Genomic DNA, 15,310 nt, shown 5'->3' with positions numbered 1-15,310 from the left:
AACTGATGGATTTGGTAGACTTGTGAAGAATTTGCTCTGTCTAGGATACAGCTTTCCTTATTACTTTATAGTGTTTGCAAATGTGTAGGGTATTGGATGTCCAAAGSCTTCTCTTTCTGTCACAGTTGTGTGAAATGTTTGGCATCCCTCCTTTTGAAATTATCCTTCTTCCTCTATTAATTCTGCATGTGTGTTACCATGAAATTCCTCTTGTGAGGACAGATTTTCTTGTGTTGTTTTATACTATACCTAATGTTTTTAACTTAATCATTATTCTACTGAGAGGTATGGTATCCTTCAGCAATTCCTGAGCCAAATTCCCCTGTTTAAGATGCCAGTTTTAGGCCAAATCTTCTTGGGCTGAAAATCAGCATATCTTCACAAGGCTGGGAGCCCTCCAACTATGATGTGAGCACAAGGGCTGAAACTGCTACGCAGATCAGTGGGAGTTGGAGCCATGACTGAGGTGACAGGATCATACTGTTTTACCAGAAGACAACTTTGTGTGAGGTATGAGAGAGAGATGTTGATAGGATAACACATAATATTGTGCTACTACATATATGTCTTTTTATCAGCAGTTGCTGTTTAATCTTTCATCAAGATCAGCTATGGCATGTTGTATTTTTTCTGGGTAGATAGTGAAGTTTAATTAATTGCTACTTGGTTGATGGCAGACATGATTCTAATTGAGGGTTTTCAGGTATATCAAACTGTGCCTCTCGTTTGTGTAGATGAAATTTACTCCTGGCTGTCACCAATCCTTGTTGCCTTTTCCTTCTGATACAAGGTTTGCAGAAAACCCAGTATTTGTTCTTCCTCTTTTCCTGTGATGACAGAATTTACACAACTGGGTTATTTACACAAGAGAGAAGCTTATAGCGACCTATTCCTCCAATGATTCTCGATTTCCCACGTGCAGTGCCAAGGACTGCACGGTCTTGGGAGCCCTGCAGAACTGAAGAGGCGATGTGAGAACAACAGGACAGGGCTGGGGAAGAGAATGAGGCAGGATGCTCGGAGTGTATGTGAGGAGTATGCATTTACGCGTGTGCAAACATCATCTGCAGTGGTACAGACAAAGTAAATCTGGGCATTAACAGCAGTAGTTAACTGAAAAGTTGAGAAAGCAGGAATGACCCTGAGCGTTAGAGTTTATGTGTGCTTATAATTACTTTGTGTTTTATTTTTGCTTAAAGAGTGCCTAATATTTGGTTTTGGCGATATATTACAAAAACTAGAAAGGTTTTTGTAGAAGAAAATGATTTTTCCAGCTATTGGATTGGACTGGTTTATATGGGTTTGCTGTCATGAATGGTAAACATTTGTATGCATTGTACAGCTTGTTGGTTCTTCTATGGTTCACAAATCTCACAGAGGAAAACTTTCTTGCTTAAGAATGAGTAAGAAGCTTTTCTTTGTAGAAAATCATGCAAATCCTTGGGAAGTGCACTATAAAAATGCTAGTTCTCTTAGACTACAGATGTCTTTGCCCCATTTAAAACACTCTTTATGGTCTGATACACTTCTTTAGCAAGTTCTTAAGAAGTCTGCATATTAAGAAAAAGGAGTGCAACTTTAAAGATTTTATAGAAACTAGAGCAGCAAAAAGCCTATTTTCTAAACCTCCTTTTCCTCAGGAACTGGAGAAAGAAGGTTCAAAATACAGGTTAATTCTTTTTGCAGTTCCATCTAATCCCTCTTTTATTTCCATATGGACAGTCTCTCTCTTTTTCAAAAAACAAAATTATATTGTTTAGTAATGGACTGTTTCCATGTGTGTGCATTTCCCTCTGCCTTGCAAGCCATCTATGACAAAATAGTTAAGACCAAAGAAAAATTCTTTACTTAAGAGCAGAGAATACATTTGTTCTCTAAAACATTAACTTCTAAATAGAAAATCTTGGGAGAAAGAGCCTTGAAATACAGGAATTTTTATTCTGTTAGTAATTAACACATTTATGTAGTGACAATACAGCACCAGTACTGTATATAGCATATTGAAAGTTGCCTGCTTTGGGTTGGGTTCCCAGGCTCCGCTCTAGTGTACCACAACTCAAAGGGAAACCACAGGGGAATTTTTTCAGCTGCTTCAGTGAAAACAGAATTGCACCAGTGTAACCATAAATAATCATGAATTACTAATGAACAGAGTTTAGTAACTGCAATTACCRCCTTTCTTTTCTTCTCCGAATTTGCCCGTGTATACAGGTATGCTTCCTGTATGGCTTCTTAGCCCACTTCCACCGTGATGTTGCATTGACATGCTGTGCTATTGCGAAAAGGCAAAAACTACGTCTATGGACTAGTCTAGTACAGCAAGTTAGAGCTTCTTCATGAATAAAAGTTTACTTTTTTAATACTATGTATTTCTAGATTTATCTTTACAGTGCAGAATCCTGTAACAAAGGGTCCTTAGGCAGATAGGTGTCTAAATCACTGATGTATTGATGTCCTGAGTTTTTTTCCTTTTATCATTCTAGCACAACTTAATCACAGTCAACAGAGCCATATACTAATACTCTGTTTCATTTATATCATGTGATCACAAGTATAGTACACAATGATAGTAAAAGCATCAGAAGATTAATCGGTTTAGCTGAGGTTGTAATGTTACATGGATGTAAGCTGATTTGAAGTAATGTTAAGAAACCAATTGCTGTACTGAGTCAGGTGAAAGTTCCTGTAGACCAGTAACCTTTTCCAACAGTGGTGCTTTGGGAATGGTGTAAGAATAAGGCATACTTGGAGTGAGCTTTCTCCTAGTATCCTGGCTCTAGCAGCTACAGCTCAAATAGTTGATAGTGTAGCAATATATAGCACCACACCATAATTAAAATCAGCACAGTTCAAGTTGGTGTACAGGCCAGGCCTTAATATAATACTAATGTTAGTAGTATATCAGGACCATACTATGTAAAACCAAAACAATTAAGACCATTCCAATGCACCACATTCCCATTTCTGCACTGTTGCTCACCTTTTCTAGCTTTGATTCCATCCTCCCCCTCCCCTCCCTTCTTCCACAAATTGACTCAGTGATGTGAGACAGGGAAGGAGCAATTGTGGACAGCTCTGAAGAAATCTGTGTTGAAGAGGGTTATTGAAGCTGTTGCCAGGAAGAGGTGGAGCAGCCCAGTGCTGCTATCTGGGAACCCCTCAGCAGTGACAGATTCAGCTGGGTTCACTAAAAAGAGGGCCTGCTCCTTCAATGGCTGGTTACCTGGTATCTGTGGAGTAGGCTTTGTAATCTTGTGCCATCTGCTGCTCCTAGGAGTACAGGAGCGTTTTCAGCTTAAGAACACAAACTGATCATCTTGGAAGCTGGAGTGTTAGGTAGAAGTCCTGCCACCACCTCATTCTGCCCTTCCAGTCCATACTGCTCTCCCTAGAATTACCTCGAATTACCTAGAATTTCCATAATGGGTTACTGATAGAAGCATCTTAATTTTCCTTTTTAGGCTAAAATTGATCACAGTTATACCAATATGGGCAAGTCCAGTGCAAAGAGCAACTTCTGTTGCACACCTGCAAGCAAGTCTGCCAAATTTAAAAAGGCTTTTGGATCAGCCGTGATCTTTTAACATATGAATGTTCACTTTCTTTAAAGTGATGCTGTAGGAGTTAATTCACAAAATCCATGAAAATGCATAGACAAAATATTGTTTTAGTCTGGTTGTATRATCCTTAGTCTTTTGGTAAAGCATCTTATTTCTTAAGTGTTCCCAAGGAGTCTGATCGTAGTGTTTGAAAAGTATGGTGCTACTGAATGCAGCTAAGGTTGTGCCTAAGCATAAAGCCAAAAGAAATTTCAGCAATTAGAAATCGAATCAAGAAGTGTCTAGTTCCTGTGCCAGTGGAGAATGTGTCTAATCACCTACAAAATGTTCATGTTCAGAATTATCTTTTGATTGAAACAAGTAAGAAAACACTGGCACGATTTTTATCATCTTTCTTTGGAATGAGAGCTTCTAGCTTTTTGCCTGAAGATATATTAATAGGAGAGCTTGGCTTCAATAGCTGCTGTTTAAAGTACTGAATACTGTAGTGTGTATGTATATTTTGCATTACTTATTCTCCCATCCTCCTGTGAAACCCTTAACCGACTAGCTGGCTCAGGAGGGCTAGCTGGATCTGCTTACGCTTACCTACCTAGTCTCTAAAAGAAACGATCCCGATGTATGTATGAACGCAGAGTTCTCTTGTCCTCGTGAAAATGAAGCATGACCTTTTGTTTCATATTAATGAACACAACAAAACACATTTATTAAATCTGCACTTTTTCATTACTCCATATGTTTCCTTTTCCCTGCCCATGTCTGACATGTGACAGTAAACCACAGAGTGATTGTCCCTAGTGCCTTCTCCCTTGTGACTCCTTGCCACCTGCTTCATAGCATTAAACAGATGTATAAGTGTAAAGCATTACAAAACCCATCTTCTCAATCATTTATCACTTAAAATAAAAAAAAATCCAAACAAAGCTATGCAATGCTTAAGCATTTTATTTGTTCAAAGTAAAGAAGAAAAGCACTATGAATTTTAGGAAGATTATGAAGCAGTAAGATATTTCAGCTACACAATAGGTCARATTATCCATTTATGTTGCAGCTGACCATTAGGCATTATGTTTATTTCGTATCATATCTTGTTTATGTTCCTTTAACAACCAGGCTATTCCTCTAACATGCAATAAAGAGTATCTTCCAGAGAAATTCTAACCGAGGCATTGCATTATTCATCATCAAGTGAAGAGGAAAATTTCAATTGCCAGTTTCTGGTAAATGTCTAATTAAGAAAGGGGACTTCTGAGCTACAGACAGGCGCCACAATCATTAAAGGGCAGTTTTCTGAAGATTATGAGTCTCCAGTCTGTCAAGCAGAGTTTTTCTGCAGCTAAACTAATTCAGAGGTAGAAAACCCTGTCTAGAGCAAAGCTCTTGGAATTAACATCTTGTTTAAGCAAACACAYGCCTACTTTGAAGTGAGTGTGATAGATTCACAACTGTTATTGAGGTCAAGTTTAATGGTAGCTAAGTGACAGAACATAACTTCAATGCTATTCTTAATTCAGCTGCAGTTCAGAACCTGTATGAAAAGTGTACATACAGGATATTTAAAGTCAGACAATGAATTTCAAGTAGAGCAGTTTACTATAATTGGCACAACCATTTCAGTCTTTTAGCACTGAAAATTACAGAAATGTAGGCCAATTAACTGTGTGGTTGCCCAATTAAATTTGAGGGTATGAAAAGCATATATACAGAGGCAATTATTTTTGTTCCCAAATCTTACAGTTTTGATTAAATTTTTCTTTGAGCTTCCTCTATCCTGATATAGGATAAAATCATTGCTCTGTAAGGTTTCAGTCTAAAGTCAAACTGTTATGCATGGGCCTAAATGTTTCCTTGGATCAGTCTGTCTTAATGTCTGATTACTTTAGCTAGTCTAATTGCTCCAATTCTAAATATGTGAATGGAATTCTAACTGTGAAACAATTTAGTGCAACTGTTTTGTATATTAGTTCTGGTGAAGGAAGTCTCCATCAAAACCGCTGCTCCTGGGAGTCGTCAATGAAATATAGTATGGGTTAGTTCCCCATCACTACCATTTTCTCATTATCACACCAATTTGTATGCTGACCTTGGTGTTTATATCTTTGCCCACTTAGTAGCTTTGTCTAGTTTAAAGCACAAATCCAGTTTGAACACTACTGTTTTTACCAACACTGTCATTTTTACTCCTCTCAGAGGTGTGCCAGGCCACRAGGATGTGAACAGAGCTTTAAAGTTACTAAAATACTAAAAGGGCATTACGTCAACTGTTTATTTATACGTGAACTTTAGTATTTGTGAAAGTTGCCAGCTCAACATTCATGGAGGCAGAAAGCTTCTGACCTCAGATCATCCGAAGCAAGGGCAATGCAAGGAGAGCTTGTTTCCTGCCAGTGTTTCTATCCCTATTCTGGAGGGACAACGTGGAGAGGAGAGTTAGTCTGTGCTCACTCATGCCATGATCTCTCAGCTGGAAGTGCCAGTTTTGATGGGCTGTTTCTATGATATCTTCCCACCATGAGAACTGGATGAACTCCATCATCTCCGCTTGTATCCCAGGGAACAGCTTTGAGCACTGTCCATCCAGTTCAGTGTCATATGTGATTTAAAATTCTATGTTTTTATCCGTGGAAATACTAGATGTCTGTTTAGGAAATCATTTCAGCATGTGCTTACCTCCTAAACTGTGTGTAAATATGTGCTTGAAGTAAAATGGGTACTTAGAAAATTTCTTAAATTGAGGTGCTAATCTTTATTTTTTTGTTTTACAAACCCTGAAAAGCTCCCTCTCATATGACTCATTCTTCTATCACTTTCCTTCTATAGAGATTATTCTTTATTCCCCCAGGGATTTCCCTGCAAGGGGAAAAGCCTTTATTTCTGCTGCTGTTTCTGTGAGAGGTGATGATATAGAGAAAAGCAATACTGGAAAAATGATCTAAAACACCTTCCCAACTTTGTGGCTTTACCTTTAAGAAAATTCTTCCCCCTCCTCCCTTCATTTTCACAAACTTTAAAATCATCTGAAAAAAACTTCTGTTTAACTAGGAGAAAAATCAAATAGCATATAATTCTTTCATTTCATATGCTTCATGAAATTGGGAAATAAACCTCAGGATATATTTAGGATGTTATATGCACATGGGGAGTGTGCTGAATACAATTTGTTGTCACAGGTGCTATAGAACAAGAGTCATGTTGCTGCCACAAGTGCACTTATCACCAGTGGCCCTGCTCTGCACGGAGATTTCAAGTTGCCACAGTCCCCTTTGTATTTGTAATACAAAGCATTGATATGCACAGCTACAGTACGCTTTAATGACTAGGTGTCTTAATTTGCTTTTTATTATGTGATTAAAGGTACAATGAGGTATGTGTTCAACAAGAGGGAAGACCATTGTTCTGCATCATTAAGCTCACAGCAGCACAAAAAGAAATTGCAGGCAATGTGCCAAAGCCCTTAATGAAGAGGATCTCTTTGAATTATCTATGGATGAGGAAGGGATAAAGCCTGAGCCCTGGTATATTTGATCCTCTTTGTGCTCTCTGTTAGAAGGACTTACAGAGCCAGACGTACTGGACCTTCTGGAATTGTAATTTATTGAAGCATTAATTTCCCAGCCACATTAAAGCTCTTGGTCTAATAGAGAAAGCGCAGTTATGTACTATTATTAATTCTTGCAAGTGTTTTGTGAATTCCTGCATGTCAGTGTCTTATTTAAAAAAAAAAAAAAAAGTTAAGGAGACTTGTTTATAATAATGCTCAGCATTTCATAAAACCAAATTATGCAAATTTTGTCTAACTCACACTCACATAATATTAGGGTTACATGAATGATACCACTTGTAGTAGGTTTTATTTTGTATTTATTACTAACCTGTTTTAAAACTTTGTCTTTTATATCCTATTACTTGAAAGAAAATGGTACTTCATCTCCCTGACTGTTAAATTCTTACTGATTACTCTCAATTTATATGAGGATGCAATTTAATTGTCATAGTGATATTTAAATATCTGAACATACTCTCTAAGCTATAGAATTCCATCCCAACTATCTTCTGAAACAGAGAAATCAAAGTAGTAAGCTGTTAAAATAATTATGCACAATAATTTGTATTCTATAATAATCAGGGATCCTGGTTGTAAATAATGCAGTTTTACTATGTTAGAAATCCCAATTTTTTAGGGTTGCCTTTCATGAAAGTTGAGGATGTTCCAACCGTGTTTCCCCCAAAGGACTTGCATGCTTGGAGCTTATCCCTGATCCTGTGCCCTATGCTATATACACTGCTGAAACAAGGTTGCAGCACTTCCCAGGTTGATTTCTAAATCCCAGCTATTGCCAGAGATCTGCACCTGCAGTCAGCACCGGACAATCTAGTAATCTCAGATATCAGTAAGACTGTTCCTGTGACTAATTTTAAGGATATGTATTTAAAGAATGGTGTCTTGCATCTGTTAAGAGGTGTCAGTGACTTGCAAAGGTTCTCAGTCCTCTTCATTTCACAAGCAGCATTGTGCAAGCTTCCTGAACAATTAAAATATTCCGAATTTGTTGCTGTCTCAGTTTGTGCTGGTTGTTGCACTTCTGAATGTGATTCACTGATAGGCATCAAACCCAGACTGCATGGAAACTTGGCGACCTTGAGGGTTCAGTAATTATTACAACAGACACTGCTTGATCTGAGCAGAGGATTCACACAGACAATAACCAACACCAAGTCTGCTGCTCTAGGCAGCATCAGAAGCTAGTTCTGATACAGAGTGATGTCCAAGAACTCATTATCTTCCTCTAATATTCTTCCCATCATGACACGCGTAGCACTTAATAAGTGTAAGCAAGTTAGTATAAATAGAAATGACAGCAAACATGTTGTCCTATTTGTTCTCAAAGTGTTTTTTTTTTCCACAAAGCAATAGTGTCCTCAGGGCGAGTGAGTGAGAATTAGAAAAACTATGTGGTTAAAATTTAATCACTTTCCTACTGGCATAACATACAAAACACATATTTTATTCACTGTGTTGTCAGCGACATGAGTATCTGAGATCAAGTACAGGTAGTAGCATAACAAACACCGCATGATTTCACTGTCTGTAAYGTTATGCAATACCCTCTGCTGGTGAGCGTAAAACATGACAGCGCTGGAATATGTCAACGCATGCAGTATTTGTGTGACTCTTTGTAGTTGTTACCTATTCTAAAATGTGTTATGAATGGCAAGTTTATATACGTACAGTTGGAAAGTTCTAGGTATTTTCTGTTTATCTGCAGTGTGAGTACAGTACAATCCCCTTCACATTTCAGAGGTTAATCATGTTTTCCTATGTTTATTTCAACAGAAGTAAGAAAGAGTATATCCCTTAAATAGCTGGCCATCACTTTACATGGTTCCATCCTACTGTTTTGATTGAAATCATGTTTTAGATGAGACATAAGAGTAAGAAATTCAGAGATGTACAACACAGAAGGAAATGCAGAAACATAGGAAAAGACATTTTTGTAATAGAAGTTAGTGTTATCATATTTTTAGAAAACTTATCAGACAATATGAATAATTAGATGTATAAGTATATGTAGAGTGCTAGTTTTAATCTGCTGTCAATTATAACTCTTTGTTAGCTGATATGTTTCCACACATAGAGGTGCAAAAACTGCAAGAACTAGACTTAAACTTATACTGGCAGCAGCAGTCACTTGAAGAGAGCAGTCACCGCTAAACGAGCGCACTGCACAGAGAACTGTCTGTATGCACTTGTAAACAGAGACAAAACCTTCTGAGCATTAATCATTGCACGTGTCTTTCCCAACTTGTTCAGAGTGTGTGACCAAGCTATGACCCTTGTCAAGAGACTTCACCTAATACATGCTGGAGAAAATAACCTCCTGTTTTGTGACACAAAGGTTTGTAACAGGTTTGATGTATAACAACATACATTTAAATATTTGATGTTCTGTAAGTGTAAAGGAGTAGGTACAGCATAACAACATAATCATTATGATACACATCTCAAATAAGGATATCATATGAAAATTATATGAAAACCCTTTTCTTTCCAGTTGTAAAAGCAATTTGTGCTATTTCATTTTCCCTGTCAGTAGCAGTGGTCACCAGCCTAAAAGAGAACATTTACTTTTAGAAATGAAATCTAATTGTTTACCTGACAAACTTCATATAGTAATTTGTACTGTTCTTCTTGCTTCTGTAGAGTGCACAAACTGCATCCCATGTTTAAATAAGTGGCAGAAATAGTCGTCCTTATTCACCAGTGCAGCCACAGAAATATCTGTTAACAAGCATGCGTGCAGATATCCTTTGAAATACCTAGGTGAGTCGGCTGAACTGAACCAATTCACACTGGTGTTGCACAGAGTGTTGCAAAGCAGCTGTGCTCTTTTCTTTCGTGCTTTCCCTCCTTCACTCGCAGTACACAACACTCCCTCTACTGCTTTGCCCAAGCTGCTGTACTGTGGTCCAATGCGCACGCTATATACCGCTACTCATGCATATTAATCAGTGCTCATTGACTATTCATAACAGACAGTGATACAGAAGCTATAATTGCCGACTATGACAGCTGAAATTCCTCTAATTAACAGGCAAGTGCTTCAGTAGCAGGCATAATAAAAGACACTAACAATTTTGTAAACCATTTTGTAGCAATTACAAATAAACATGGCTACATTTTACTGTGGTCCCTCAGGATAATTCTTAACATATTTAAGCAGCCTAGAAGTACATTTTAAATGTAAGTCATAATGGAATTAATCTATTTGTACAAAGCTCAGCAGTGGCTATTGCAAAGCTGAATATACTGAGTGGCTTTATTTTTCCCTCATACTATGGTGGCATCTAGGAGCCTCAGTTTTACGGTAGGAGATGACTGAACCAGGCGCATAAGCCTACCTTTATCCCTGAAAGCCTGTGCACAGCCTTAGGACTTGGCTACAAAGCAAAGGAGATGTTAATGGTGAATGTATGTGGATTTAGAAAACAACAACAAAAAAGATTGATATTTATTGATAAGTTTTTGATTAATTTTGTAGCACCTGAGAAATGACCATCTATGCTATTGACTTTCATTGTTTTGTGAAAACTGTGACAGGATTGCACATTACTTGCAAACGTCATTTAAAAAATATAAATTTCACCAGATTGCAAAAAAACATACAGCATGTATGGCATTTATGACTGTTCAGTATTTGAGTGCCTATATCCACATTAAACCTGTGCCACAGATACAAAAGTTAAAACATCTGTGAACTGTCCAAACAAACTAGAAAAATACTCTTGAGTCGTAAGCTTTATGGATATTTTCCATAGGAAAATATGTGTAGGAAGTATTAACTGGCATTAGGAGTTTGGATTTAGCATACTATTTCCAATTGTTTAAGTATCCAGAAAGTGTGCATTTTTATGCTTATTTTAATTCATTCTGCTATATGGAAAAGAAGAAGTCAGAATAGCATAAGAATGAGAGAAAGAGTATAATTTTGATATAGGTGATTCATGACAGAGGGCCTGTATCTTCTGTTGCGGTTATCTGACTGCTTTCTGACCCTTGGCTTAGCAGATTTCTGTGGATGACAATGGAAATTTTGTGCAAGGACCATGTGCAACTTTTGTGTCCAAACTCTATTCCAGATATAGGTATCTTGCTGCAGGATAGCCAGCTATTACTACAATTGTACTTGCAATTTGCATTAAAATGATCAGCTATTGAAATATGGCTCAGGCTCTGTGTGTGTTTTAGTATTAGACTTTACTAAATAGAGACTGTGACAAGCAGGGATCCTACTTTCCCATAATATCTTTATGGGGATTTTTTGAATAGCAAGTACTGTGTCTGTGTGGCATTTCTCTGCTGTGCCTAGAGAAGAAAACTTAACTCTAGAGAATGCATTTTGATAGAGGAAGCTACCCACCTATAGAAAAGAAAGAAAGGGGGACCTCTTTAACTTGCTGCTAAACATCCACAAGGGCTGAAAGCAGGTCGGGACTCCAACCCTGTAGGGTGACTGTGATGCTTCCCTGACCAGGAGGTTACCACTGGGATGGTGGAAGAAGAGCTTTTAAGGCTAGAGCAAATCAAAGGTACCTGGTAGCCTGATATCTTACTCTTGGCCTCCTAATTTGAAAAACCATCTAGGCTATCTTTATTTAGATATGCCTCTGTTCAACAACATACTAAACGCTTCTCCAAAGCTGGTTGACAGCCAGTGGCTCTGGATCTTGGACAACTGGAAAGCTCTAGTGTTCCCTGAAAACAGAAAAGATGATGATGATAACCAGTAAAATTGTAAAAGAGTTTATGGCTTTGATTAAATGTTTTTTGGTTGTGTAATTTGATTAAGCAACTTGAAGGTAAAATTTTCAAAGATGTTGCCTTTGTTTTTTTTTTTTCATGGAATTAAGTTTGTTCTTAAATAGTAGGTGCTATTTATACTATATATTATAAATTTATATGCTTATTATAGTTCAGTTTTAATCTTAGGAATTTTTTTCAGAAATAGTGTGCAGCCAGAAATGATAAGAAACAAAACATAAACATGTGTGATATTCTAGTTGCTATTTTAATAGCAATGCACCTTTTTATTATTTTTGTATATTGATGTAATGGACTATGTGAACTAATGTTTAATTATATCCAGTAAATGCCACTAAGGCCATAATAGCATGGAATATAAGAATGTAAATCAGGCCAGGAGAGTAACTGCAGCAGAACATTGTTGTTTTCATGTAAGAGTGGAGCTCTTTGGCATGGAGATGGTTTGTTTTGTCCCTGTGAAATCTGCTAAATTTGGTAAACTTTTAAGCTGTTACAGTTTGCCTGTTTTCAGTAGTAAGTTGCTACAACTTTTCAGTTGAATTCTCATGAGACTCCTTCTGTGATGAACAGATTCTTCATAACGGAAGGTATGAAGAGGACCTCCCACTGCAATTGCGTTTCCTAATTGCTGTTTGTGGGGTTCAGGACCTGACATCAAAAACAAAGAGATTTTTTCACTGTCCTCGCTGTTGGACCCAGACAACATGAAAGAGCTACCTGAAGCGTATAGGATGGGATTGATGTTAACTGTGTGATTACAGTTGCATTATAATACAAAGACATACTGGGTTAAGCTTTAAGAGCCAAGTCTAGTGTAATACAGGAGCCCTGGTAAACGTGTGGTGTGCATGGTGGAGGGAGAACTGGCTTTTTTTGGTTTGTCCGCATGAGGAAGCTTGTTACTGCATCTGTCATTTACATTAACCATGCGTCATGTGTGGTGTCTATACTATGCCAGAGATAATGAGCTTAACAAAATGTATGTTTAGTGAGTGTCTTATATCACGTGCAATATGAATACAGTAGTGGTCCCAGCTGAACGTGAGGAGTACCCAGCGAGCAATCCAAACTGAATGGGAACAGTGAGCGAGGCAGCTGACTAGGAGCAATAATAAATGGCCTTTGAATACACAAGGTGCCAGGAAGAGTTTTCATTAGCATTTTTCTAGATTACTTGCCCCCTGACTGATTCCATGTGACAAGTGTGTGAAAGTCCTTTTATTGGCGATACCTGGCTCTAACTACTAGGCATTTGCTTTTGTGTCCAAAAGCTAATTTCCAGGGAATACAAGATGGAAAGCATCCCAACGATGGGCCACCATGAAGGGCGGGATCTTGCTCCATCTCTGAGAAGTAGGATGTGCTGGACAGATCCTAGGTGATGGCTAGGAGGAAATCCTGCTACAGCGTACAGATAGTTTTGCTTTTTGTATTTGTTTTAGTTGCGACTTATGATCTCTCTGCTTTTAACTATAAGCCTAGCTAAATTTTGCTGCTTAAATGTTTGATTTATTTTACCATTAAGCCTGTCAGGTGTTGGCAGGTAAGACACAGATAAGTACAGATGAGACCAACACATTTTGTGTCCTATCTCTATATGGGATGCTGAGTCAGAATAAAGAGAGAAGCAAAGCGCTCTGGATTGTTCATCCTGCATCATGATCAAGGAGCTCAGAGGCTCGGAAGTGCCCTCTGCCAGCTTTGCAAGGGTCAGGACTTGCGCTGCCAAGTGCTTGCTCTTAGAAAGCAGTTCCCAACAGCAAGAATAAACTCCTGTCCTTTGTGCAAGGAGCAGATGGCATATAGCTACTTCACAGGCCTGGGCAAACACCAACCCTTCACGCTCAGTTCTGGGAGTTCCTAACGCTTGAGTGGTTGACTTTGCAATATTAGTAATGGTTTGGCATGGTTTATTTTGTTTCTTTAAATGTAAGTTGGCTTTCTTAGTATGTAGTAACTATTTAGCACTATATTTTTGTACATATACTTAGCAAGTTCTGTTTAAACAAATGATTGCCATTTAAGCAGTGTGATTGTGGAAATGTTTGCTTAATGTATCAGTACTTTGATTACTTTTCTTATTTTTACAAATATTTAAGACTTGAGAGAAACAAAGGCAAGGAAAGAGAACAGCTGTGACTTTATAAATAATTCTTGCATTTGTGTGTTATATAAACAGAAGTCAGGAAACTGTACAGATTATGATTACACAGAGTGGTGTGAAACAAAATTGTTTGTGCTACACAACTGTACTTTAAAGTTAGTATTTGGAATTTTTCAAAATGTGTTAGGGTGCTTTTAATTATAGCTGTTGGGTCAGCTCTATTAATGCTGGAGTGCCTTTGTGTTGAGAATATGTTCAGACCGAGTTCTCTGTCCCTGTTTTTATTTGCAAATTCCCAATACTACAATCTGTCAAGAGCTGTGAAATGTTTGATTCTTAATAATACATTTAATTAGTGTGGATCTATTTTAAAAATACCCTTCTAAAAAGTCCTCTGTCAAATACTTGAAAGCAAACCAGTATTTTGTATAGCAGTGTGCAGACACAACAATTAAATACATACTCTAAATATAATAGCAAAAAGATCTCATTTCAGCAGTTTTTTGTATAGGGGCATAGCAGTCTGCCTGTATCTTGGAGGCTTCACGACTGGAGCCAAAATATTTAAACTAAAACATACCACAAGAGAGGATGTGAAAGCAAATGTAAAATGTTGGCTTTATTCCCATCAGTTAATGTTGAAGTCTTGAGATCCTTATTTGCTCCACTTAGCTTCTCTGAAAGAGTTCCAATTCTCAGTAGTAACTTAAATGAAATGATATTTATTGTTAAACCACGGAAGGAACTGTTCTGTCCTCTAAGCTCTTTAAGGAGTCTGATATCTCTTTAATTTATGCCACGTGAGAAAGACAGTAACATTATAGGAATATTAGAGCAGTATTATTGTAAGCACTGCAAGGCCAGTGCATAAGAGAACTCTATTGTGTTAATTCAGTCTTTCATGAAGCAGAAATGATAAGGTCAGAATAGGGTAAATAATTGTTTAATGTGTCACTGAGACCTTCTGATGGAGAAAATTAGGATGGTAAGAGCTGACCTATGGACTACAAAACTCCTCGTACTGTGGGCTGCCCATCTGGGTGTCTGCTACAGAAGTGCCAAGAGGTCTTGGTCAAAGAGTCAGACAAAGGGTAATCCCTGAACCAGAGGATGTGCGTGCTGCATTACAGTGACATAGTGACAGAAGTGGGTGAAACAGGGTTTTAGCTACTGAGAAAAGAGAATGCACCAATAAAAAAAGGAAGGGTGCTCTTTCACCTACTAATAAACTCAGTTCTGAAATTATCGCCTGCCAGCTGCCATACTTCAGGCCTAGCAATGCCTAAGTGATGGACCTGAAGGCAGATAATGCTTTAAATGTTG

The 15,310-nt window shown here is 37.8% G+C and overlaps 1 protein-coding gene and 1 long non-coding RNA gene across 5 annotated transcripts in view; one reads left to right on the top strand and one right to left on the bottom strand.

Moving 5' to 3' along the window:
- PDZRN3 (PDZ domain containing ring finger 3) overlaps positions 1–15,310 on the bottom strand; it is a 156,135-nt gene that overhangs the window by 24,985 nt on the left and 115,840 nt on the right. Inside the window, exon 1 of one of the 4 annotated variants that reach the window (XM_026074916.1) lies at positions 9,715–9,783. The exons of the other annotated variants lie outside the window; for them this stretch is intronic. Coding sequence (XP_025930701.1) covers positions 9,715–9,783 — 69 coding nt within the window. Of the gene's footprint in view, positions 1–9,714; positions 9,784–15,310 lie in introns of those variants that run through there. 4 annotated transcript variants of the gene reach the window in all.
- LOC112970465 overlaps positions 1–15,310 on the top strand; it is a 123,302-nt gene that overhangs the window by 106,553 nt on the left and 1,439 nt on the right. The window lies entirely within an intron of this gene.

The sequence above is a fragment of the Apteryx rowi genome, unplaced genomic scaffold (assembly GCF_003343035.1).
Source record: "Apteryx rowi isolate R43461 unplaced genomic scaffold, aptRow1 scaffold_4, whole genome shotgun sequence".
Taxonomy (NCBI): domain Eukaryota; kingdom Metazoa; phylum Chordata; class Aves; order Apterygiformes; family Apterygidae; genus Apteryx; species Apteryx rowi.
This window is presented reverse-complemented; position numbering and strand designations above follow the sequence as displayed.